This window comes from Lichenostomus cassidix, chromosome 28, assembly GCF_008360975.1.
Source record: "Lichenostomus cassidix isolate B80296 chromosome 28, HeHo_3.0, whole genome shotgun sequence".
NCBI classification, from domain to species: Eukaryota; Metazoa; Chordata; class Aves; order Passeriformes; family Meliphagidae; genus Lichenostomus; species Lichenostomus cassidix.
Window position 1 is genome coordinate 5,954,639 of NC_139508.1, and position 26,160 is coordinate 5,980,798.

General features: G+C 40.1%; 1 protein-coding gene across 3 annotated transcripts; it reads left to right on the forward strand.

Moving 5' to 3' along the window:
* Positions 1-25,742, forward strand: SPPL2B (signal peptide peptidase like 2B). Of its 3 annotated transcripts, none has more exons than XM_085040569.1 (16): positions 1-124; positions 9,611-9,730; positions 11,836-12,018; positions 12,707-12,796; positions 13,142-13,281; positions 14,109-14,251; positions 15,084-15,180; positions 15,337-15,453; positions 16,940-17,021; positions 17,566-17,640; positions 17,774-17,836; positions 18,241-18,372; positions 19,217-19,316; positions 20,265-20,342; positions 22,659-22,819; positions 23,469-25,742. In XM_085040569.1, the coding sequence occupies exons 1-16, from the start codon at positions 68-70 to the stop codon at positions 23,754-23,756; spliced, it is 1,926 nt and encodes a 641-aa protein (XP_084896695.1). In that variant the 5' UTR covers positions 1-67; the 3' UTR covers positions 23,757-25,742. The 3 variants fall into 3 exon arrangements, with proteins under 3 accessions (XP_084896695.1, XP_084896697.1, XP_084896696.1); XM_085040571.1 differs by having other exon boundaries at positions 22,659-22,887; positions 23,469-23,596; XM_085040570.1 differs by lacking the exon at positions 18,241-18,372.
* The last annotated feature ends 418 nt before the right edge of the window (positions 25,743-26,160 follow it).

The following is a 26,160-nucleotide window of genomic DNA, read 5'->3' on the forward strand; positions in this document are numbered from 1 at the left end:
ACCCGGTGTCGAAGGGTCCGGCCCGGCCCAGGTCGGAACAAAGCGGCGGCGGTGCGGCGGGTCCGGCATGGCGGCGTGGCCGGCCCGGCTCCGCGTTTGGCTGCTCCTGCATCTGCTACCGCAGGTCAGTGGCTGTCCCGGGCTGGGCGCTCCCCGAGCCACTCGCGGGGACCCTGGCTGAGGGCGGGGAGCGGCCCCGGGCGCAGCCGGGCCCGGGCGGGCTGTGCGGCGTGTCCTTGCGCGGAGCCGCCTCCCGCGGGCGGTAGCGGCCGGGACGCCCGGAGGTGCTGCAGCCGCCGGGGTGTCCTGCAGCGGGCCATGGCCAAGCCGTGACCGCAGGAAGGCAGCTGAGCGCATCGGGCTGCCGGCCCTGCCCTCCGCGATTTGGCAGTGTTGATATGTCTGGGTTTGGGATTGTTTGGGACCCTTTTCTCCTTTCTGTGATAAGCAGCGTTTTGCTCGTAGTTCTTAAAACCTGGGGTCCCTGTGGGCCCAGCTCAGCACCCTCCCCAGGCATCCCCAGGGAGGGGAGCGCAGCCGAGCCCTCGGGCTGGATGGCCACAGGGAAGACTCTGGACACATCACGACTGTCAGACTCCCTCTGAGGAAGCATTCAGCAGAAAAGAAGGGATTTCTGCTGACCCTGACCCTGTAGTCTGTCTTCAGTCTTGTATTGTCATTACTTAAATATTAATTAGTTTTGTGGGATACGTTTTTAAGGGTGTGATGAGCTAGGCATGCAGTGCTGATACAGGAGAGTGGATTTGTAGCAATTGCATTACATGATACATAGCTTTTGCATTTTAAGTTCTGGTGTTCCGAAAATTTTGAAATATCATTTAACGTGTCAATTACACTTTTTGACTGTTTATTGGGTAATTTGGAGGGTACTGTGTCTTCTGGAATATTACTGGTGTAACATCTTAACATGGCAGTATAATTTTTCCTTCTTCTCCATGTGTCACCTCGCTGATTCCTTGTCAATAATTTTTAGTTACAGAGTGGTCTGGTTTCCAGCTAACAGCTTTATTTCTGCATCATCCCCTTTTTTCATCCATCATCTTTTTCTGCATTATCTCTTCGTTATGCCCTTGCATACCCCATGCATTTTGTCATCTCCACTGATGCATCACAGGGACTGGTAGTGCCAGTGCCCCACAAATTAATAAGATGCAAGAACAAGTCAGAGACTGGTATGGAGTCAGTTTGATCCATCAGTTTGGAGAAGGTGAGCACAGGGTGGTGCAGAAGGACCGCAGGTGAGATAGTCCACTGGTGGGTACTTGGAGGTCTTGCCTTCAGCTCCATGCATTGTAGCACATTCCTGTCTGCAAGCATTTGCTGTATTTGTGCAGTGGAAGTGTTAATATCCTTGAGTAAGCTTGGGTAGACTGGCCAGGGTGCTGAAACAGTCCTGCTGCTGCATTGAAACGTGGATGTACTGTGTGCTAACAATATATTCGTGTTAGCAAAGCTGGCTTTTTAAAAATCTGCTTGAATACCTCGTATTGTGCATTACTTCTTCATCTCTTGTGCTTACACTCATTGGGATGGTTTTGGTTAGAACATCCTCTATAGCTTGAAGCAGAGAGGAGTGCTCTTCTGCACTCGTTCTGCCGTGGTACCTCCATGACTGATGGCTGGAGTTATTCCAGGGGACAGATCTGACAGCTCTTGTCAGGAGCTGCTGTGTGCATTTGCTGTGCACCAGCTGTATTCATTATCAATGCCTTACTCTTGCCCTAGTGCTCATGAGTATATACTTTTGTCTCCTTCCTTGAAACAGGATAATAGAAATTTTTTGTTTGTTTGTTTTCCCTGGGACAAGAGGAGGTACTGTCTACAGTCACTTCTATATTTTAATTTAGGAAGAAGGATCAGCTTGGCTGCTGAAACATGGCTCTTCCAAATCTGGGTTCTCATCTAGGAACACTTAAAGAGGGGTGTGATCTTCTAAATCCAAGTACAATCTGCACTTAGATCTTGCTTTGGTATTTGAATTCTCACATTTCATTTAACTGCCCATTCCTTCCTGGCATTGTTACCTCTCCTGTAACAACAGCAGATACACATGAGCCTTTGACTAGTGACGAACATAGTAACATGATCTGCAGTGAGTGTGTTGGATCTAGCTGGCCTTCACTATAGCAGCTTTCACCAGAATATATTGAATTGAGTGATGGGTTTGTATTTTAAATCAGGACACTCCATTATATGCGTCCAAAGAATTGAAAAAGCCTGTCTGAAATTCTGGATTAAGGCAGTGTTTGGCAGTTTAGTCTCCTGGAATTATTCCATTATGAATATGTGGCTCTCTGCACTGCACAGTGTTTGTTGAAGGAGTGTTTATTATTTGTGTGTAGCTTTGCTGTCTGCTGTTGCTGGTCTCCAGATGGATTGGTGCAGTTCATGGGAAAGAATGACTCCAGCTCCTGGCAATGCTCACATGGTACATGGTACCTGCTGTACGAGTAGGATAGCTCATTCGTTCCTTCTTCAAGGAACATAGTTCCCAGGATCTGTGAAATCTCTCTGAGATATGGGTTACCAAGTTGGTCAGTAGAGCTCCTGAAAGTGGAAAAGGGGTATGAGACATCCAGGTGAGTGTGGGGCCAGAGGCAGGAAGGAACAAACTAAACAGACATAAGGTTGGCTCAGTCACACTGAAATTTCTTGAAATATGGGTGAGCTGAATTCTTCCTCTCCACCTTCTTCCGTCGTTTAACTTGCAAGTCCCAGTGCTTGTCTCTAAGATACGTTAATTCACCCAAAAAAACTTGCACAGCAGAAAACTGGAGAGTATTCTGCTCTTTTATGCATCAGTCTGTGGAAGGCACTGTTGAGGTTCAGAGCTGAGTATGCCCTTCTAATGCCATAAACATTAGATTCGCTCATTTGCCTGTTAAACTCTGCCCTCAGACTTTACATTTCTGTTTCTTCTGCAAAACTTTTCCAGTTTTGCAGCTTTATAAGAAAACACTTCCTTTTGTGTTAATTATATATTATTGTGTAGTTTCTAAGCCATAGGATCAGTAATAAGCAAGTATTATAATATACATTATTGTCACAGCAGCTGTTGTTTCTCTGTGTTTGAAAAAGGCTGGACTTGATATCCAAAGGCTTGGAAAAGAGCTTTTGGGGTTGTAGCAACATTGTATAGGATCTGTTCAGGAGGGGACCTTTTCTCTTGGGTTAGTCTAAGATATGGAGTGGTCTCTAGGAATTAAGAATTATCATAAATGTTGTCAGCATGCCAGTGCATCAGCAGCACTGCTTTTAAGCTTTTGTTGTCTCATACCTACTGACATGAATAAAAACAAAACTGGAAGCATCGAAGCGGGTAAGAACAAATGTGGCTGTTAACAGACCTCAGAACTATGCTTTGATTCTAAGTGATAATTGCTTTGTAAAAGTGTCAATCCACATTATCCACAGATTATATATATTCTCCACAGAGCTTCTAAAACTCTGTGTTCCCTGTTCTGCTTTTAGCCCTGCTCATATTGCCTTTAATTCCTTTCATGCTTGATTTTTATTTGGCTTTTGGCACACAAATCCACATAGCTTCTAAAATGTTTTGAGCACTTCGCATTAAGAAACCTTTTACTCCTTTAATATTTCTTTGAACAGCATCCATTAAATAGCTCAGAAAGCAAAATTGTGTGTAACTGTCTCCAGAGTGCCTTTTAGGGATTGTTCCTGAGTTCTAGTAATGGTTATCTCCACGGAAATGTAGCAACACACCCTGTATTTACTCTCATTCTAAAGATGTGTGCCATATATGTTACAGATGTAAAACTTTTAACTGTACAGCTTGATTGTTTCCCAAATGCACAAAGCTGTTCAATTACAGGAGTTAACGCCTGCAAAACTGCCTGAAGATTTTGGAGAGAGTTGTACATGTAATATTCAAAGCTGAGATACTCCACATTTTGTTTGCTTGTCTAAGCCCAGTCAGACCATGTACAATAAGAAGGGAACACTCTTTTGTTCTTGTCTTTTGTGTGTGACTGTATGTGCATGTTTGTTGCTTGTTGTTCTTGAAGCTGAATTCAAGATAACAAGTATAGGTTACTTTCCTAAAACTACTTCCTTCTGTTGAAAGTAGTTTAGGGGCTAGGGTTGGATACCTGAGATATGAGTTAGCAAGTCCACTATGGCAGGTAGTTTTTGTTTGTGAGTTTTTGTTTCCTCACAACATATGTGCAGTAGTGCCTCCCTTTCTCCACAGATATCTTGGAAACTTGCACTGTGCTCAAGTGGCTTTAATCTGCACTGAGCTAATCAGTGTGACCTCCCATATCAGCATGCTTCAGGACAAATGTCATTGGTTCTAGAGGTCTTAGTGAGCACTATTGATATAAAAAAGGGAAAAAGTTGCTGCATGAGTTAACAAAGACCATTTATATGCAGAAGAGCTAAATATAAAAATGTCTACCTCCTGTATATTTTTACAATTATGTTTCTTCACTGCTTTGCTGACATCTTGCAGCAGAATGCCATTGTTGCCTCTGGACACAGTGTGTGTGTTAAAGAGTGATTTTACAATGCAGGTGGTAAAACACTGGCACAGGTTGTCCAGAGAGGTGGTGGCTGCCCTGTCCCTCTTAGTATTCAAGGTCGGGTTGAACAGGGTTGAAGATTTTTCAGCCCATTGTCAGGGGTTTAGACAAAGGTGACCTTTAAAGGTCCCTTCCAACCCAAACCATTCTGTGATTCTTAAAAGTGTTCTGATAAAACATCTTTTTACCCTGTCTACTAGGGTGCATGGTAACTTCTGTGTAGTAGGGTTTGAAATAAAGAGGGAGGAATGAGGGTGATGGCTTCTTTTAGTGGATTTTTAAACAAGCATCTTGTTCCTCAGCTGCTATATGAAGAAACAGATGTGTGAGGTGTATTTGTAAGAGTGTAACTGCATAATTATCGTATCATTGGTGTGTTTAGCTTATTAATATCAAACTAGATGTTGGCAAATTAGTCTGTCACAACTTTTTAATTAGTAGCAGCAATGGTTAGGGATATGACATTGTATTTCTCTCCAGAACAAGGTTTCATCAGTTCTGGTAAGCACAAAGTGATTTCCTTGGGGAAAGCTAAATCCGAGCAATAGAGCAATTAAACAAGTCTTCAGTCAATGACTTCAGTTTTGTTTGAGTGCTGGACAGGAGAAAGAGAGAAGGAAGAAGGGAAAGGAAGGAGTTGGATATGTGGGTAGAGAAGAGTATGACACAAAGGGAGATGGTAGAGAAGAGTATGACACAAAGGGAGGTGGTAGAAAGATAGGCTGGTTGGTGGGGGCGGGGCTTGTTTTTTTGGTGTGAGGGGTTTTTGGTTGGTTGGTTTTAGTTTATTTTGAACCTGCTGCTGGTTATGAACTGATGGTCTGTCCTCATTGTGTGTCCTGGAGTGTCTTGGTTTAGAGACAAGTTTTGGGAGAAAACTCTCTGGAATGAGCGTTTCCTCTAAGAAAGGGGTTTTAGCCATCTCTTCCTGCCGATATGAAATGAATATTGGTCGGTGAAAGTGCAGAAAAACCAGCTTTTTATTTGACTAACAAAGTGCCCACAAAACACAAAAAACCAACAGAAAACAAACAAACAAAAAAACTTGTTAGATATTGAATCCTCAGAATCTTATGCACATACACATGCACCCACCCACAGCAGAACAAACAAGCCCAAAATGCCAGGGGAATGAAAAAACCTCTGCCACGTGGAGAGAAGGAACGAGATGGCTGACAGCCTTTGTCTCAGGGGAGGAAAAAGAGTCCAGGCAGCAGCTCAGGAAAAGAAAACGGTAACCTGGTGAGCTCTGATGTTGGTCTCCTCACTCCAGAGAAAGCTGGTGGATTTAGAGTTCTTTCCTTCTCTAGTTCAGCTTTTCCCGAGGTCTGGGCCAAGATGGGGTGACCTGTGGCTTCCCTGCCGGTCTGTGCTGACCAGCTTCCGCCAATGGTCTGATATGCAGACCAAAGCTAAGCCGAACAATTCCAGAAGAAACCACAGAAGCCGACGGAGGATTGCTGTTGCAGTCCAGGAAAGAACTTCTTGCCTCAGCTAACAAGAACCAAGCTAGCTAAAAGCAGCAAGGTAACTTGTCCACACCCCACGCCGAGCACTCTGGGAGTGAGGGCTTGAAGAAAGCCCACGGCAGAGTTCCCCCAGCTCCTACCCCTCACCGGGACCCAGCTTAAAGTTACAGGACCCGTTTCTGGGCATAAAGCAGACATCAGGAATAGAGTATAATCATAAAATCACCCCAAGACATGGGGTCACTAGTGAATGACAATGTTCCACCAGAATCTAAATGTGTGACTAGTTCAGATGAGAGCCAGATCAATTGTTGTATGTGTTTCATATATTTTATTTATGTTTTTAAACAAACTTCTAAGTGCTAAGTGCTAGTAAGGATTAGTGAGTGTCCTGAATAAAATGGAGAAACTTCCCCTTACAATAGGAAACAAATGCTCTTGGAACACAAAAATGATAATAGGAAGAATTCAGTTATGGATGTGTTTGGTATTCCTAAGCACTGGATTTCCAAATCACTGGGCTGAAATAGTATTTTGAGACCACCACATTTAATATGTGGTCAGTTTTTTTTCTGACTGTCTAGTAGCTTGTATGAAGCTGAAATACAGATATGATTTGCATTTGCTCTCAGCATTGTCCTTTTATAATTTATTACCAGACAGCACTACTGGAACACTGAAGTTGCTCTGTAAGAGCACTGTGAGACTCTGAAGCAGCAACTGAAGATCAGCAAGACTGTCTTCAAAATAAAGCATTGATCTGGATTTGTATAATTGAACTACATTTTAAAAGTTAGTGTTTTTCTTGCTTTCTGAGCATTTCTTTTGTATCTTAATGTCTTTTTATCTGAAGCATTCAAATCTTTTTGCAGCACCTAGTCAGAACTTAATCTTAAATTGAATTCTTAATGTGTTGATGTTCAAACCTGACCAGATGGTCACAGAATGCATATGAGCAGACGTCACATGAAGGAACTGATGCTCAGTATTTCGCATGAAGGAAAGAGTTCTTAACTTTGACTTTTTCAATGAGGGGAGATGGTGCCTGTTAGTCCTCTGGAGACAGAGCACATGATCTTAGTGTTGCTGCCATGAGGTGCACAGAAGCGTCTCGTAGAACTTGATGGCCGATTGTTAAAGTGATGCTCTGTGTGCCTTCTTGTTCCAGCAAGGACAAGAGCCTCTTGTCAGAGAGAGAACCATTTCAAGGGACCTGTTTGCCACTTAGAAATGGCCAGAAGGATTTGTTTCACAGTCTTTAAAACAGTAAGAAGAGACTTCATGATAGACACTGTGTTTCTTAACCAGTTCCAAGATCAGGGAGGATTTACAATTATTTTGGCTCAGTTGATATGCGAATGAAGTCACCACTAGTTTGAGTTAAATGAAACCACCACTAGTGGTAGGGAAGTTGCACATACTTCCACTGTTGCTTTGTTTGTCTTCCTGCTTTCTGGTTCCCTGGGTAAACGTCTGCTAGGACTTGGTGTACAAGCAGACAACTGCATCAACTCCACAAAAGTACTTTATTTTGCAGGATATATGTATGTAGTCTAGCAGGCAATTTTGGTTCAACTTTTTGGGTGGAAGATGATGAATATACCTAGTACTCACAAAATTGTGTCATTATATGCAGGAAAAGGAAGGAGAGGACTAGACCTTTAAAAGAACAGAGCTCATAATGAAGAATAAGAAGATGTGTGAAAAAGTCTGTGTTAAGGAAGTATTTGCTAGTACCTGCTTGTGATGGCCAGTCACCCTATTCCAGCCCCAGGTCTTTCTGATTTTCTGGGAAATGGCCTGGTACAATCTGACATAACCAAAATAATGAGGAAAGTACCGTGTTTGCTCTATATTATTTTGCACGAATGGGAAGCTAAAAATACTTGTGTTAAAATCAGCACTTCTTGCAGTTAGATGTAGTGTGAGCAGTTCACTGAACAAGCAGGTTACATACTGTGTATCACAACTGAAATGTCTAAAACTAGTAGATTTGCTGCATGTATCTGTGTTTATTTTTGTCTGTAGTCCTTGTTCTCTTTCTCCACATTCCTACAGGATCTGGGTTCTGTTATCTCAGTTTCCAGGAGTTCTTCAGGAGAATTCAACATGTACATGATGCAAAAGATAGCTAGCCTTCTTATAAAAATGAACGTGATGTTCTATGGGTAATCTCTTTGTTTAATCATTTGCCTGGTTGTGACCCCTTCCAACCTCTTGAGCATCTGTTCACTGGGTGAACAGAGTGAGAAACAGAGAAGGCGTTGACACTCTGCACGCTGTTCAGCAATAGCTAAACCATTAGTTTGTTATCAGCATTGTTTTGGGCACAAATCTGAAACACTGCACCATACCAGCTGCTATGAATAAAATCAACTCCATCCCAGCCAGACTCAGGACAGGCCTTTAATTTTAAATCTTTGATATGTAATCTTCATTACTTACAGCAGATATTGTTGGAGTTTTGACAACAGTAACAACTGGTTGTTGAAGCAGTGATAAGTAAATGTAGTAGGTAGACTTGAGGGTCTACATGTGCTGCCTAGGACAGAAAAAGAGCTGCTGCTGCTGTGGGATCTTGTCACACCTTCAGCAAAGGTGTCCAAGGTTGAGTTTTGGAGTGATGTGTGTCTAGAATTGATCATTACTTCAGGCTGTACTTTCAGGAGTTGGTGTTTTATTCATAGTGTCATAGAATGATTTTCTGTGGGAAAACTGGGAAGGGGCCTTAGAGATCATCTAGTTCCAGGCCCTTTGGCATGGGGTGGGCTACACCAGGTTGCTCCAAGCCACATCCAGCCTGGCCTTGAACACGTCCAGGGATCCAGGGGCAGACACAGCTTCTCTGGACACCCTGTACCAGGGCCTCCCCACCCTCACAGCCAACAATTCCTTCTCAATATCCCATCTATCCCTACCTTCTGGCAGTGGGAATTCCCCCTTGTCTTGTTTTTCCAGACTCATGTCCCAAGTCCCTCTCCAGCTCTCCTGGAGCCCCTTTAGGCACAGGAAGGGGCTCTGAGGTCTCTCTGGATCTTTCTCCAGGTGAACACCCCCAGCTCTCCCAGCCTGGCCCCAGAGCAGAGGGGCTCCAGCCCTCAGAGCATCTCTGTGGCCTCCTCTGGACTCGCTCCAGCAGCTCCACGTCCTCCTGGTGTTGGGACCCCCAGAGCTAAACACAGTACTCCAAGTCTCATATATGTTCTGCAGTAGTCCAACTTCTTTCCCTTGCTCCGGTTGTATATGTATGTGCAACAGTCTAGCTATGTTGTTTGAGGTTGGCTTTTTGGTTTGGGTTTTTTTTTTTTTCTTTAAACACATCCAGTATGATTCCGTTTGATTCGTTGACCGGTTGCTGTGTAGGAGAGAATTTGCCTGATGTATCTGAAGTCTTTCTTTGATGCATGATGGAAATAATAACAAATTCCATTGTACTCCCTGCACAGTTATGGAAACTTAATAGACTCTTTTGTTTTTCTTTAAAAATACAAAGCAGGCCAGTCAAAAGCAAGTTACCCCCATCACTTCTGATACTTTATGTAACCTAAAATTCTTGTGAAAATTTTGTTACATTTTTAGGTGTACTGTGAGTATGGGATGGTACATGTCCTTTCAGAGAAGGGGAGCAGCAAAGGAAAAGACTACTGTATTCTCTTCAACTCTCAGTGGGCCCATTTACCACATGATCTGGGTAAAGCTGTAAGTACCTGGCTAACCGATAACAAAAGAATGTATTAAAAGTGCCTTTGTTACAAGGAAACTTCAAATTTCCTACTTGGATTAGTAGAATTTGAAGTAACTGCTTAGAAAATACTTTATCTGTTAAAATCACTCTAGACAGTGCTAAGATGGCAAAATTCATTTCCAGGCATTGTGCAGAGGTAATGACTATTGCTGGTTCAAAACAAAAAATCTTCCTTTTCAATGATGTGATCATTGAAATTATAATGGCACATACCTGGGCTTGCAAAGGAATTTTTGTACATCAGCATGATACGAGAAGATACCACATGGCTTTTCTTACATACTGAACTGTGGGCTTTAGTGCTTTCTGTGTGATTCAAGTGTAAGATTAAGTAGTCATAAACTGTGTCAAGCTTTTGCTATATTATCCAAAGCTGTAAGAGCTGAAAATTGAGTCAATTCTTCACTCTTTTCTGTGAGAAAAAATTACTGTCACTGAATGATGAAATTAGCAAATGCACTTTGAATGAGCTATTAGTAGGGGAAGATGTAGTTGACTTATACTTGGTTAATTTTATTCAGCCAGTTGAGTGTCCCACAGAACTATTAGAGTTCCTTACCAATGTATAGGCAAGTCTCAGTTGCTTCTGGTGGGTTTATTGCAACTGTAGATTAGTCCCTAGATACACCAGTAGTTGCTTTTGCCCTGTATAGACTCAGGTGATAAACTGTTGTGCTTGCCCTGTCTCTGTAATGTCAATCAGCACATGCATGACTGACTGTAGCATTTATGAGAGTTAGGGACTGTACTGTAGACATCTTGTTTAAATCAGTTTCATAAAAACTCATTGGAGTCATATCTCAGTAGCTCTGCAGGAGCCAATAATAGTCCAGAATAGCTTGCACAGATGCTTGGGTAGTGTGTGCTATATCCCTTGCCTATCCCTGTCTCCTTTCTTGGTTCTTTTCTGCTTTTCCCTTCTTTCACATTCCTCCTTCAGTACTCCAGCAGTATAATTCATTAACTGAGGCAATGCAGTACACTTGTGTTGTGCTCTGATAGAGGGATAAGCTTACCTGAAACTTGGACAACCAGGAATTGTGAGTAGGAGCATTTCACTGTCTCTAGAGGTCAGGTTGGAGACAGAAGTTTTCTGAATATGGTTGAAGCTACTCACAACCTGACACTTCCCTTTCCTTCCTGAAACATTACATAGGTGTTGTATATAGAGTGCATTACATAGGTATTGTATATTATGTGCCTGTGGATTTCTAATACAAAGTGTTCCAGGTGTCATTTTTTCAGGTTATAACTTTACCTTGACTCTTCTCAAATCTAACAGCTCACCTCAGCAAGGGCTGGGACCTGCTTCTCTTAGCATAGCTTGGTTATTTGGTAGATAATTGCAGGTTTTTTGACTTGCAAATAGAACTGGGAAAGATGCTGGTGTTTGTTTAGATTTTGCAAGGAACAATTTGTGCCAGTATTATTTCTAAAACCTTGAAATGTCTTTGGGACGCTCCTGTTGAAGCACACCAGATTAGATGTCTTTGGGTCTGAGGAGGGCCAAAACTAAGGAATTGGGGCAGGCTTACAACATCTCTGGGTTGCAAGTGGTGAGAAAAGTAGCTTAGAATCCAGTATTCAAGTACTTGGGATGCAAAATCTCACTGGATACAGTAGGTTTCAACATGGAAGTTTATTTTTATTGCCTATGCTTTTGTACTTTTCCCAAGCCTATGTTTTGGTTTCTAGCTGTTCCTACACTCCATCGTCCCAGCCTGCCACTCTGCCACCCCAGCAAAGATAAAACTTTGCTGTACTCCTCCCATATCCTGGCTGTGTGCATCAGAACAGCAGCAATGCTGAAGAAAACACATGCAAGTGGAGATCACATCCCAAATTTTATTACCAGCAGAATTCTGAACAATAAATTGAAGCAAGGCAGGAGCCTACTTCATTGAGAGGGCAGCACTGTTTCAGCTTTCATGTTACTCTGAGAATACCACTCCATTACTTGAAAGTTTTAAATTACCCTTTAGAAACTCTGGCTTCTGCTCTTGACTTCTTTTATCATTTTATGTTCTATATATGTATTTAACTAATTTCTTTTTTTCAGTCACTCTTGCAACTGCAGGATCAGACAGCATCTGTTTTGTGTTCTCCTTCTGATGTACCTGATGGGGGATTTAATAATCAAATCCCCATGGTGATGCGAGGAAATTGCACCTTCTATGAGAAAGTGAGGCTTGCTCAGATAAATGGAGCTCGTGGGCTGCTGATTGTTAGTAGAGAGAGACTGGTAAGTCTCTTTTTATCTTTCCATGCTGCTGATACTCCTCTGATGCTAAATATTTGTCTTTGGTGCACATTGCCGGTATTAGATATTCCTCTGTAAAATAAATAATGCATGTGTGTTTCTGCATGTATGTACATTGCATAGTTATGTGGGGAAATCATACATCCAAAGGAAGAATGAATGAAACAAGAGGCACTCACTTAAGTAGGAAGAGTCTGCACAGAGCTCTTGTGACACTCAAGTTAAGGGCTCAGAATTACCCTTTTTCCAAATGAAATACTGGAGTCAAAGGATGAGGTTGTTTTGTGATTCCATCATACTACCACATTGAATCTAGTTTTTTAGATTCAGCTGGAGCATCAACAGCATGTATTTTGTAAAATTAGTAGTTTAGAAAATAAAATTAGTAGGTTTGAGTCCTCATCAATAATAGAGGCACACATCAGTCATAAATCCATGACCCAGATGTGCCAAAGATACTGCTTGAAATTTGGTTGCTGCATTTTGCTGTTACAGTCTTACATGGCTTCTGTTTTACTGGGAACAGGCATATATTTCAACTTTACTGTCATTAAGTCCCCTTCTAGAATATTTTTCAAATTAGCAGGAGCAGGACTTGCAACTTTAACCCTTCTGAAGGACTAGAAGTATTTGCAGAAATAAATATATTCTTACCTGAACTGTCTTTCAGGTTCCTCCTGGAGGTAATAGGAGTCAGTATGAAGAGATTGACATTCCTGTGGCTCTGCTCAGCTATACTGATATGTTAGATATTGGCAAGGTAAACTCAATACTAAAAGCTCTCATTTATATTTGCTCATGTAAATTAGTCACTGCTCAGCAGTATTATGTCCACCTTAAGAGCTTTGAATATGTAGAGAGGTTGCATTATTATGTTTCAGGAAAAAAAATCAAATCACTTGGGAGGTTATTCCTCATCTTTGGAATAAAATCAAAATAGAACCTGGTGCTGTAAATAAACATCACTAATGGAAGAGTCAATAGATGGTTCTTAAGTGTTTTTAAAATAGCCTGATTCTGAGGTTGCGTAGTGAAAATTAAATAAGTGAACCTTTGCTAAGGTAGCTTTTTGGATGTCCTTCATAACTTGTATTTACCTCCACAGAGTTTTGGCAGCTCAGTGAAAGGAGCAATGTATGCACCAAATGAGCCTGTGCTGGACTACAACATGGTGATTATTTTCGTCATGGCTGTGGGGACTGTTGCAATTGGAGGCTACTGGGCAGGAAGCAGAGATGTGAAAAAGTGAGTAACTGAATGCAGTGTAGCAGTTTTCCTGTATTTCTCCCCCAAAAAAAAAAAAAAATAGATGATGTTTATGTAAGGATCTCCTGGCAGCTCTGCTAGTGAGGTTAGGAGATTCTGTAGCCAGAATGGGAAAATGCTGATGTGATGTTTGAAAGGCTAAGCCTTGCATTGGTTTGGTCACTGTAGAAAATCATTAGAGTATAAATTGCATGTAGAGCATTTCAGTATTTTGCCATGTCAAAAGGCCAAACATTTGAAAAGTTCAGAAAGAAAATTATAAAGTAATAAGCTTCCTGTTTGGGCTTTTGCAAAAATTCACCACAAAAATATTTGGGGAAAAAAAAATTGTCTTTTACTGGTATAGGGCGGACCAAATTGATTAGATGGCTAACATATACTATGTTTGTTGCCAATTTTTAAATGAAATGTTGTGGTTATTTTTTGCCAGCAAGTGCAGTTTGGACAAGGGGGTCATTGTGCCACACTTATTTCTAACATTTACTTTGTATACACAACCTGATTTAAGGATTTCTTCTGAAGTCAGCAAATTATTCTGTGGTAGTTTTCAGGATTAAGTTAAGTTTTTAGTCAATGAAATAATACTCTAGGTAAAGTGAATGCAGCAGTTACTGGTTTATGCATTGTGTTATAGCTGATGTTCATACATCCATGGGAAATATGGTGTTCCACTGACCTGAGTGGGAATCAAAGCAGGCATTGGTGTGACATGTTTTCAACCAATGTGTTTTTCACTGAAGATTCAGCATCCTTGGGTATTTTGTTGCAGAAAGAATCAACTGATGGTAGCCATGTTACTCTTTCAGGAGGTACATGAAGCACAAGCGTGATGATGGGGCGGAGAAACATGATGATGAAACAGTGGATGTGACTCCCATAATGATCTGTGTGTTTGTAGTGATGTGCTGCTCAATGCTCGTCCTCCTTTATTTCTTCTATGACCACTTAGGTACTCTTAAGGTTGTATTTGTATTGATACATCTTCAATCTCACAAGGCTGCCATTGTTTAAAGAGCAGTTTATTGTGAAAATAATAATGAAACATCTCTCTTCATGTAACTTCATCCCAATATGATTTAAAATACTGCAAGAAAACTCTCTGAGTAGATTTCTGTACCTTCTTTTTATGAGGTTGGTCATAAAGCTTCTTTCAAACATTGAGGCCTATTAAGTAGATACAGACTTAGTATCTTCCACCTTTTATTTTTGTAAAAGGTGTTTTCAGACCTATTTTTTTCTATTATTGTTCAATTTGAAGTCAAGATCAAGGATCAATTTTTTTGTCTTTATGAAGATGGTAATTTTCTATTGAACACTTATCAGATTGACAAAAAAGCGTGAGAGGCTAATGCACTGGAACTTCCATCTTCATATTTCTGAAGAAGTAGTGAAACGTGCATCTCATCTGTAGTAATTAATTTTGCTACTGAGTGATTTTAATGTTCCCTTATAATACTTCTGTATACTCAGAAAGTAAATGCTTCACCATAAGTTGCCTTTGAGGCTTATGACTTACTTTAAGATTAGAATAGAGGTTTTGATTTGTTGAAAGCAGGTATTTCATAAGGTACACCTGAGTAAAAGGAGCTAGAATTAGATACTTAAAGAGCATTAATCTAATCAACAGTCATTCAAAGTCTCTGAATTTACCTTTCACTGTTGAAATGTAAGCCTTATTTCTCATTTAGTCTTATTTACTCTCTGTTCTTTATTCAGCCAGGATACAAAAAAAAGCATCTCTTGCCTTATCCTACTTGGACTTAATGCTTTTTATCCCTCAGTCTATGTTATCATAGGAATATTCTGCCTGGCTGCCTCGATCGGTCTTTACAGTTGTCTGTCTCCCTTTGTAAGAAGATTCCCCTTGGGAAGGTGTAGGTATGTGGCACCTTTCAAAATTTTAATAGGGAAACTTACATTTTTGTTCTGTTTGATAAGTGCGGGGTTTAAAAGGTGGCTTCATGTTTCAAAATGTTTATAAAGGAAGAGGGTATTTACAAAGACAACCGTGGCTTTGGTGTGTTTCTTTTTCAGAATCCCAGACAACAACTTGCCTTATTTTCACAAGCGTCCTCAGGTCCGGATGTTGCTCTTGGCAGTATTTTGTATCTCTGTCAGCGTAGTCTGGGGAATCTTCAGAAATGAAGATCAGTAAGTGTATATTTTAGTTTCTGTGCTAAAAATTGTAATATGCCTTATAGTATAAGTAACTAACATCCATAGAAGTCTACATGTGTCCAGAATTTAGGAGTGACAGGAAAAAAGTAGAGACAGGCAGAAATTCTTAGTACTTAATCCTTATGTACTTTGTATTTTTCTTGTTCATTTAAATTACAGAAAACTGTCTCTTGTTAAGCTTGAATTTCTCTGAGTCCCAGTCAGTATTCTGATCTCTTTGACTTAAGACAGCTTTTCAGAAGTGGTATGGGAAGTTGGACACAAATTGTCTAACATTTCTTCATGAGAATAAGAGCTGGTAAGATTGTCAGATCTTTAGTTTTTCTCAATTTTCTTTTGTGAGTCAATAATTCTCTATGCCCAGTGCTGCTGTGGTACCTAATTGTAGCATGTTCTTAGCACTATTGTTAGAGATGGATTTTTTAATGGAGTGTTGTGTTTTGGTCTTTGTTTGGGATTTTTTACCTCTTACCTCACTCCCAGATGTTTCAGTTTCCCCATGTATACAGGATGTGTTCATCTTCTTGGTTCCTCTATCAGGGGTTCAGTATTGGAACTAAAATGCTGGTTTGTGTTTCTGGTGTTGATACCAAAGATGTCTGACTTGTGCTTTGAGTGCACATTACTGCTTCCATGGGGTCTGTGTTCTGTGTAGATCATTCAATGACAGAACTCAAACCCAGGAATCATCAACTCTGAAAAATCTTTTAGGGAGATAAGTGTCAGACTGAGGAGTACAAAAGTACTATTGAGATATTCCAACGTACAATATTTAGAACTAGGAGATCCATTTTCTGCCTCAGAGCTTGGAGTGAGCCTGAGTGTCTCCTGCACAGAGCTCCATCAGTAAGTGCACAGGTATTGACCAAACAGCGTCATCTCTCGTTGCACCTAGACCCTAGCAATTTTAGGGAAAGCTTAGTGTTGTTTATCTCAGATCCTACTTCTCTTTGACCCTAACAATTGAGAGTAAAGCAAAGGGCACTTCTATACTCAACTCACAAAACACAATTGAGAAACAGACCCAACTGTAAATTTGCCTCAGTGCACAAGGTTGCACACCTATACACAAGACAAAGGACCCCAGCACTTCCCATTTTGGTATCCACTAACCTCATTCAGCCAGTTTTCCATCTGCCTCAGTGCTCATTCAGTTTGTACTTCATCAGTTTCTCTGTGAAGATTTTCTGGAACGTTATCAGTGGAAAGCCTTACTGAAGTCTAGATGGACACTATTGCACTGTTCTCCCCTCATCTCCAAGGCATGTCTTTGTGGAGGGGTATCAGATTGATGAAGAAAAACTTTCCATTTGCAAATTCATGCTGACAACAATGTCGATTTCAAGCAAGTACTTTCAGTAAAGATATTTTTTTGTCCCAAGCAGATCCTTAGTGAGGACAAGGCTTGGTCTGCTCTTCCTGCCATTTCCTGCAAAAATATTACTCTCCTCTTTTTAAGGTGGGCCTGGGTTCTGCAAGATGCTCTAGGAATTGCTTTCTGTCTTTACATGTTGAAAACAATTCGCCTTCCTACATTTAAGGTATGAAAGTTAAACAGGTGTAAATAGAGGATGTTTGCATGTATGTGTTTGAACAGAGGAGTCACTTATAATGGAATATAAGTGCTCTCATTCATATGCAGCTTGGAAAAGAGGGATGTAATGAGTGTAATGTAGACCAATAAGTGGCATGTGATTGTTCTGTAGAGTATTCACTAGTAAATCATACACCACCCGTTTACTTATGGGTTTGGGGTTTGTTTGGGGGTTTTTTTGTTTGCTTTTGTCAGGGTTTTTTAATTTGGTTTTTTTCTTTTGTTTGTTTTGTTTGTTGGGGGGTTGTTTTTTGTTTGTTTTTTGTTTTGTTTGGAATTTTTGGGGGTTTTTTGTGGTTTGTTGTTTTGTTTGGATTGGTTTGGGTTCTTTTTGTTTTCAAATTGGCATACAACTAATGCATTAGTCTAGTGTTATTTTCAAATCTTTCTGAACTTAGTCAGTATCCTAAGAATAACCTTCTACTTATTAGTTTTTTGCTGTTTGCTAATGCATACTCTGTAAATACCAAGTATCTTGTTTCTTCCTTCAGGGTTGTACCTTACTTCTCCTGGTTCTTTTTGTGTATGATGTATTCTTTGTATTTATCACACCTTTTCTAACAAAGGTAAGTAAAGTGCTTCTCTATTGCCTGCTGCCCACAAAGCAAAGTGTAATTACTTGTTTCTCTGTGTGTTCTAAATGATTCCAGAGCTGCTGAGTGAAGTGCTGATTTACAATTTTCCCGTTTCTTTCTTTAGAGTGGGGAGAGTATAATGGTGGAGGTGGCTGCAGGCCCATCTGATTCTGCCACTCATGAAAAGGTACTGCATGTGGTCTGAAAATCTGGCACTAACTTGCAGCTATTACGCTCCTAACTTCTCTAAAATTCAAGACAGCAAAGCTGAAATGGAGATGCTAGTCTGAAAAGAACATAATGTGGGAATAAGTTCTCCTGAATGTTTATTCTGGAGGGGCAAAGCCTCCAGAATAAACCACCTTGTAGTGGTTCATCACACCAGCTTTGGTTTTCCTTTATCTTTCTTTGACAGGTTTTCAATATAAGAAAGCTCATTAGCTCAGCTTCACAAAAACATGACCACATCTGTAAATATTAACTTACTGCTAATTAAGCATAAGCATCTTTTCCTAAAGAGATTAAACATATAATCAGTCTGTCTCTTCCCCCTCCTTCCCTTTTTTGACATTCGCTTTGTGAAAAGCTTAGGCTATAGGTAAAGGAGAGAAACACAAATTGGAGACAGAAGAAAACAGAAGTCAGTGTTCAGTGGGTTTACACCGTTGGACAGCAGCCAATTGCATGAACACCTTACACGATGTGGCTGACTCAGGGAGTAAAGTATGTGAGATGTTGGAGACAATGAGATACAGTGAGCAAACCAAAAAAATTTATCTGTAGGAAAACCTGATTTTGTTAATTTAAGGATGATTGGATCTATTTCAGCAATGAATGTAATAGTGTCACATGGGAAAATAGCAAAGTAAGTAGTTGTTTGCAGGACATGGATCAACCCATACAGTCCTTGCTAATTTCTTTGACTTCTTTTGTTCTTTTCTCCTGTACCCCTTTAGTACCCCTTTGGATTCAACTTTATGCACAGAATGAATTGTATAAATCAGTAATGAAAGTATAAGTAGATAATTTTATTTTGGCACTGATATAAGAAAAGAAAAAAGAAAATTGTTTCTTTAATGTACTGTAGTAAAGAGAATACAGGTTTGCAACGGATAGTGGCCTACTGTGCCTCAGCTTCGCAAATTATGTAATAAATGGGAACACTGGGGGTGGGGAAGAGCCTTTAAAGTGATTTGGAAATGTCCTTTTTTAAATTATTCGTGTCTTGCTCTTTTGAGACTTTTATTGCACTCAGGGGAATGAACTGTATTAATGGTTATTTCTTATGCATGTAGCAGCTAACCTAAATTTTTTACATACCTGCAGTTAAAGCAGAGTTGATACCCTGCTGTGAAGTGAGGACTTTAAAGTTAGTATAGTATTGAGAAAGTATTTCATCACTCCTATCTTAAATGCATTTTGTTAGTTGTCAGTAATATTGTATGTACTGAATGTATAAAAATACATTTGCTGTATTTGAAGCCTGCAATCTGAGTACAACAGGAACAAGTTCTGGTAGGTAGTGTCATTATGCTTTTCATCAGACATGTGTTTCTTTCATTCCAAGCTCCCAATGGTCCTGAAAGTTCCACGACTGAATTCCTCACCACTGGCTCTATGTGACAGGCCTTTTTCTCTTCTAGGATTTGGAGACATTTTAGTTCCAGGTATTGTTTAGCATGTTAAGAATTTTACTTGTTGCATGGTCATATTAGTTTATTCCTCTTGTACTTCTGCTTCAAGTGGTAGGTTTAATTTGACTGCTATAAACCTGGTCAATTTTAAATATGGGGTTTTTTTGTGCACTATTCACCTTTTCAACAAGAAAAATACAAATTAAGCTTACAATTCAGTTTCACGTGCAGTGATGTCAAGAAATGTAGAAAAATTGCAGGAGTTGATTTAGCAACTGATTCTAGCATCTTTAAGAGTGTGGTGATAGAGGAAATTATTTGTTCGTTTGCACATGGTTTATGTACAGATGCCTGACCACTCAAACCTTCCTAATTTTCTTAGTCACACTACATCCAGTGTTTCTACCACACGTTCTCTCAAATTTGATTTTAGGTAGTATTTTGAAGTATCCCTGGCATCACTGTAGGTGAAAAAGGTATGCACCTTCTGGCTTTCAGATTTCTTCTGAAAAATCATTTGTTTACTTTCTTATATTTTTGTAAATTTGAACTCTGTCATCCCCATTAGTGTCCCCTCCTCCCCCAAGCCTGCAACAGGCATAGTCATTAACTGTAAAATTCTACTGTCTTCAATAGCAGCTTGAAGGGCTGAACTTATTCATACTCTTGTTGTGAACACTGTATTTTTACAAATGTTTAGTAGGGATGGGATGACATTTTTATCTATGATCTGCATGTTTGTAGCTGTTTATTTTACTTTTGTAGTGCTTCCAATACACCAGGCTTGTGCCATCAGATAACAGGTTTGTAAGTTGTGCAGCCTGTGGATACATTGTCATGGTGCTTAAACACAGGGTGCCAAGGACGTGTTGGGGGGAAAAAAGAATTCTTGAAAGTTCCTAGCTGGCTTGATGGTTTTGTTTTCATGATGTAGTGCATCACAGGTTGAAAGCATATTGTAACTGTTCTTTCCTTTCCTAGGCTTACTGGTAGCCTATTGCCATAGATTTGATATTCAGGTGCAGTCATCCAGAGTCTATTTTGTAGCCTGCACAATAGGTATGTACCACAGTGCCACCTGAACACAGGACCTACAGGAGTGGCTCACTCTAAAAGCGTGTTTGTCAATCTTGCATGGCATAGTTGAGGGTTTTTCTCCTGTTCCCCCTTCTATTGTTAAACAGAAATATTTAGCAAAAGGCTTTCAAGGGTAGATCTTCTATCAGCAAACTAGCTGCTGTTGCTTTCCTGGGCTGTCTTGTCTGCCCCATAAGCTTTCCTGAGCTGTCTTGTCTCCCCTTGTTACCACAGCTGCCAAGGGTCTCACTCTAACCCTAGATAGCTGCACTATCTTTACACGTGCTCAACTACTCATTCTGGTTTCTTGATTTGTGAATCTCTGAGTTTATTATGCATGAGAATTCAGGTTCAGGGGTATTATCCTTTGACTTTGTTCTTAACATTTTGTGTATTCTAAAAATCCGTGACCTATGATGCAGGGAATTTTATTATGGTGACTGTAGCACCTCCATGTAAATTTTCTTCTTCAGTTTATAAAATCCAGAGTTACGTGCCATGAACTTAAGTACTGCTGATTAATAGGATCTGACAGATTCTTGTTGTCTTTCTTACAATGTACTACTTATAGTAAAAACTTCCAATGCTTGCAGTAAATTTCATGAGAAATTTTCATTAACTTCTTTAGAAATTCTTTTGAAAAAATACCTAGATTCATGGACACTTCTAGCCGGGGTAGAGAGATGCTTTTATTTTGATATTCCAGATAATTTCCTCTCATATATACTTAAACAAAATTATTCTTATCTGGTACTTTCAAAATATGTTTGCAGAATTTGGAAAACATACTGATTAAGAGTCAGCAGTGTGCTATTGCAGCATTGAAAATGAACCACGTACAGGGCTGAGTTACCAAGATGGAGTCAGCAGTTATGAGAGGAGTGATTATTCCTCTCAATTTGTCACTTAAGACTGAGTCTTAACCCGGATACGTGCTGCCAGACAGACATTGACATAGTGGAGTAAATCCAGTGGAGACTGTCAGGATGGCAGAGGGCTGGAGCACAGGGTTGTAAAAGAAGAGAAGGCAAAGAGGAGATTCTGTTGCTGTTCACAGCTACCTAATGGGAGACTGCAGAGAGGACAAGAGAGACTTTTCTTACAGGTGTGCACATAAGATGTGAGGCAATGGACTTAAATCACAAGAAGAAATATTTTAACTAGATATAAGGAGCTCTCAGTAGTAACAGAACATAGCCCCGAAAAAGCATTTTCAAAAACTGTAAAGAGTTACTGAGTATTCTAATCACTCTATTTTATTCTAAGCCCTATTGCTTTATATTGTTCTAAGCCCTTTGAGATCATCAAGTCCAGCTGTTAACCAGCACTGCCAAACCCACCACTAACCGTGCCCCCAAATGCCACACCCACTCATCTTTTAAATTCGTTCAGGGATAGGGACTCCACCATTGCTCTGGGCAGCTGTGCCAAGACTGGAAAACCCTTTCGGGGAGGAAGTTCTGCCTGATATCCAATCTAAATCTCTCCTGGCAGAACTTGATACCATTTACTCTAGTCCTGTCCCTTGTTCCCTGGGAGCCCACCTGGCTGCCCTCTCCTGTCAGGGAGTTGTGGAGAGTGAGAAGGTCTCCCTGAGCCTCCTCTTCTTCAGGCTGAACCTTCCGAGCTCTCTCAGCTGCTTCTCTCAGGCTTGTGCCTCAGCCCCTTCCACAGCTCCATTCCCTTGTCTGGACATGCCCCAGCCCCTCAATGTGTTTCTTCACCTTCTGAAGAAAAATCAGTTGGATTAACTTCATTGGCTTGAAAATGTAATTGAAAATAATTACATTATGAGATACCAGCTGCTTCTGTTCTACTAAATAAATTTTGCCACATTTATGCAGAAATTAAATAGAAAGTAATAAAACCTAGACCTAGAGCAGGCTGGCTTTTATTTTAATAGCTGTGTGGCAGGATAGTAAGAAACAGCCAAAGCCAGCGCAAACAAGAAGCACATTGTAATGGTAAAAATATTTGTTTGTATCTGCTGAATTGATATATAAAATATTGTGCCTCATATTATATTTATTTATTTTGCTTAAGGTAATTATTTAGTTGCACAGTGTGGACTAGGCCAGTCACATTACTTTCACATGTTATTATCGATAGAAAAACTAGTATTCTAGGTTTACATGGTGCAAATAATGCTTTTCTGTGAAGAGGCCTGAAAAACTTCTGGAGATGTTTTATGTATTACTTGAAAAAAGTTCCTGTGAGAATGCTTCTTGAGCTAATTAGTTGTGCCTGAGCAAAGCTATATCTGAATAACTGTTTTTTGCTGGGTTTGTTTTCTTCCAGCATATGGCATAGGCCTTCTTGTGACCTTTGTTGCCTTGGCACTGATGCAGATGGGCCAGCCTGCTCTCCTCTACTTGGTGCCCTGTACTCTGCTCACCAGCTTCGCAGTGGCCCTTTGGAGAAGGGAGCTTGCCATGTTCTGGACGGGCAGCGGCTTTGCGGTGAATACCAGTTTGATATGAGTGTCTTCAGGAAATACTAATATTATAAAAACCTAACTAGAATTAAAGTTGAGTAAAATATTGCAGTATTATCACACAAACACAAAGATTTTGGTTTTGCTTAATTGTTTGCTTTTTTACATACGTTTTTTTGCCTCAGTAAGGTTTTCTGGTTTTTACAATGTTTATGGCCACTTAAATCAGACTAGTGAAAAGTAAAGGAGACCTTGTCTCCCCTTGATTTTGCCATAATGTTACTTGTTTGGTCTGCCTTGGAAGTATCAGTAGTAGTAAAAGGTTACAATATTATATATATAAAATATACCCTTAAAATATTTTCTTCATATTTTTTCATAGCCCACTGTTTATGAAGGTGGAAATGTAGTTCAATATAGTAAATTATCACTTTGTTTCACTGTGCTGCAAGTGAAATTAACTTGATTCAAAAAGGAATAATTTCTATCATGACGCATGATTTTAGTTTTTGAATAATTACTAGAAGGCCAAATCTATCAAGTTAGAGGTTCCCTCAGTGAGTTTTATTTTGTTATTCAACTGTTTGTGATAACCTTCACAAACTAGGGAACTAGATAACTGGACACAGTAGTTCTTGTTTTCCATCATTCTGACTGTGATCTTCCATTTACAGAAAGACCTACCTCAGCCTCCCGTGGTGATAGCTCCTGTCAACTGTCCCCAGCTTCCCAAAGACAGCAGTGTACCAGCCTCTCAACAAGACACAGAGCGAATGACCAATCCAACCCTCCACGTGAAGGAGCTGCATGGCTCTGCCTCAGCTGAAGAGGAGCTGGCTGATAGCAGCACAAAGACAGACCAGTCAGAAATCTCTATTGCCCAGAGTGAGGAACCAACTGCTCAGAATAAGGATGACCTTGAAAGCAAATGCCTAAATGCAGAACAAAACCAGCTGGAATAAGTGATGTGATAAAAACTCCTTACTTTCCCTCACAAACATATCTATATAAAACCAGTATGTATTTAGGACTGGTTTAGTAGGGTTTGCTTTCATTGAGGAACCTCACTGGGAGTCTGATCATCAAATCCAACAAGGAATGTTCTGTGTCCAGCTTTGGTACAGCTGTACTCTTCAAACATCTTTCAGAAATATGGTGCTCTCCAGGAGTTCTGATGTGTGGGTTTCAATGATCACTGTTAGTGAATGCCTTTGACCATTTGTTCCATTCGCTTATAGCGGGGTAGCATTAAGAGCCATTATTTACTCAGTACTCTGTGCTTGTGTGGCTGTTTCACTGCTTTACCGAGAGGTGTAGGTTACCACGGAGGAAAAGCATTGAACAAGTCTGCTGCAGTGCTTACTTGAGAGAAATGTGTCTTTTTGGGGTTTTTTTGGCACTTTCCCTATTGTCACCTTTTATTTTACTTCTCCTGACTTGTGAAAGCCATTGATATAGGGGAATGCATTATTATAAACTGACATTCAGGAAATGCAGCGGATGGTTAAATTATCATTACTCCAAAGGGATTTATACTACCATGGTGCATTAAATGCATCTCTTAACTTTTTTCTCTTTGTTTTTACTTCGAGGTACCTGGGCTACTAGTCTAGTTTAAAAGGCAGGATGTGTAGAGCTCCAGGAAGCTTTCATAGGCATTCATGTGAACTCCAAGGGCTGTCTCTGATAATAAACAGGGTTGGTCACAGAATGCTGCCTGGAAGCAAATGCATATTAAGAATGTTTAGAAATAAAATATGAGCCAAATAGGTAAAAAAATAGGTAGTAGCACTATGCTAAGCTTAACAGGCAGTATTTTCATTGGGAAAATGTTAAAGCGCAAATGTTCTTATGTCTGGGGCTTTGAGCTTCTATTTGTTGTTCATTCAAGGAATATAATTGTGATTTCTAATTCTGAAGAAAACAGTCTGTTTTTTCATTCCCAACGGAGCTCATAGTGGTGCTAGAGACAGTTGTGATTTAAAGCTACTTGCTGCTCAGTAACTTACCAACTGCCTAAGTCATGTTTTGTCTTTGTCCCAAGAGTAGCCAAAGCATGGTCTGTCAGGTTCTGAAATGAGCCTGCGCTCTCACCTATTGTTTTGCATCTCTTGCTACATTGTGAAGAAATTTGTGAATTTAAAGATTTTGGGGTGCAACTGGTCTTATTTCATCTTTCTGAAATTGTGTGTTTTCCTGTATAACATGATTGAGTCTTTTATGTGTCAGCTTTTGTACATAGAAAGATGATGGGAATTGCGATTGACTTGTTCCATCTAAGTATATTTGTCTTTATCAGAGGAATCTGTTCTGCACTTAAGTTGCAATTCCAGAAAGCCTCAAACACTTCACATGACAACTGAAATAGAAAATTGAAGTATTATAGGTTCCTTGGATATGATTGCAGATCGCATGGAAGAAATACTCTTGAGTATTTGAGAGCCCAAGATGTCATTTACAAAGGTATTGTCGCAGTGATGTAGTCAGAGGCATTGCTGTTAAATTGAGAGTCTCCAGTTGACGTGTCGAATTGGAGTTGAAAGGCTGTCTTTTCAAGTATGCCTGTTAAATATCAGCCATTGTCTTTTTGGCTAGGACTTCCAAAAGTTTGCCCTGTGCTTTTTGGGTAATAACTTCTGTGGGCAGTGGTAGCATTCTTTCTCCAGAATGTGAGCAGCTTTTTCTAAAACCACACTCTGGCTTCAGAGTTTTACCAGCTCCTGCTTAAAGCCTTGAACCTTGTCTGATAGGATGATTTACTGAGTTTTTTGGAAGGCGCCCTGAGTCCAATAGCCAACACTGCATTTAATTTACAAATTGCCCTAATGGAAGATGGGTACTAAAGTGATCTGCTCTTCAGTCTCCTCTTTAATGGACTGTTACTTTGGCCAGCAGTAACCTGAACCAGTTATTACTAATAAAAAGCAACATTTTACTGAAAATTTCAATCAGCTGAATTATGCCTTAATTTAAGCCATTGTGTAAGTATGTTTATTAAATTAAGAAAGCAATCTTGTGTTTAAATAACAAATTTGACAAATAGCAAGATAAGCTGCAGACTGACTCAAAGTTCTGTTGGTTTTGCCTTGATCATCTCTTAGTCATAATATTATTTGGAATAGCTTTCTATGTATTTAAAAGCCAGTAGCTTTCTGATGATGAAGCATTAGCTATTATCATCTACTTGAAAGTATATTTTAGTATTTGTTCTCCTGTGTGGTTAGGAAACAGTTTATTTCTCAGATTGTTCATAGATCAATTAGAACAGAAGAACTGGTCACACTGAACTCATAGGCATTTCACAGTTGTATTCTGGACAGGTCTTCAGGAGCTCCTGCTTCACCTCAGGTTTTGGGGGATTTTCAT

What these genes read in the sequence shown, in the direction of transcription:
- SPPL2B (XM_085040569.1), top strand. Translation starts at nt 68, where the DNA reads ATGGCGGCGTGGCCGGCCCGGCTCCGCGTTTGGCTGCTCCTGCATCTG. An exon ending in CACATGATCTGGGTAAAGCT is followed by an intron (nt 9,731 to 11,835) that starts GTAAGTACCTGG and finishes TCTTTTTTTCAG; the next exon opens with TCACTCTTGCAACTGCAGGA. An exon ending in TGGCTGACTCAGGGAGTAAA is followed by an intron (nt 18,373 to 19,216) that starts GTATGTGAGATG and finishes TTTCATTCCAAG; the next exon opens with CTCCCAATGGTCCTGAAAGT.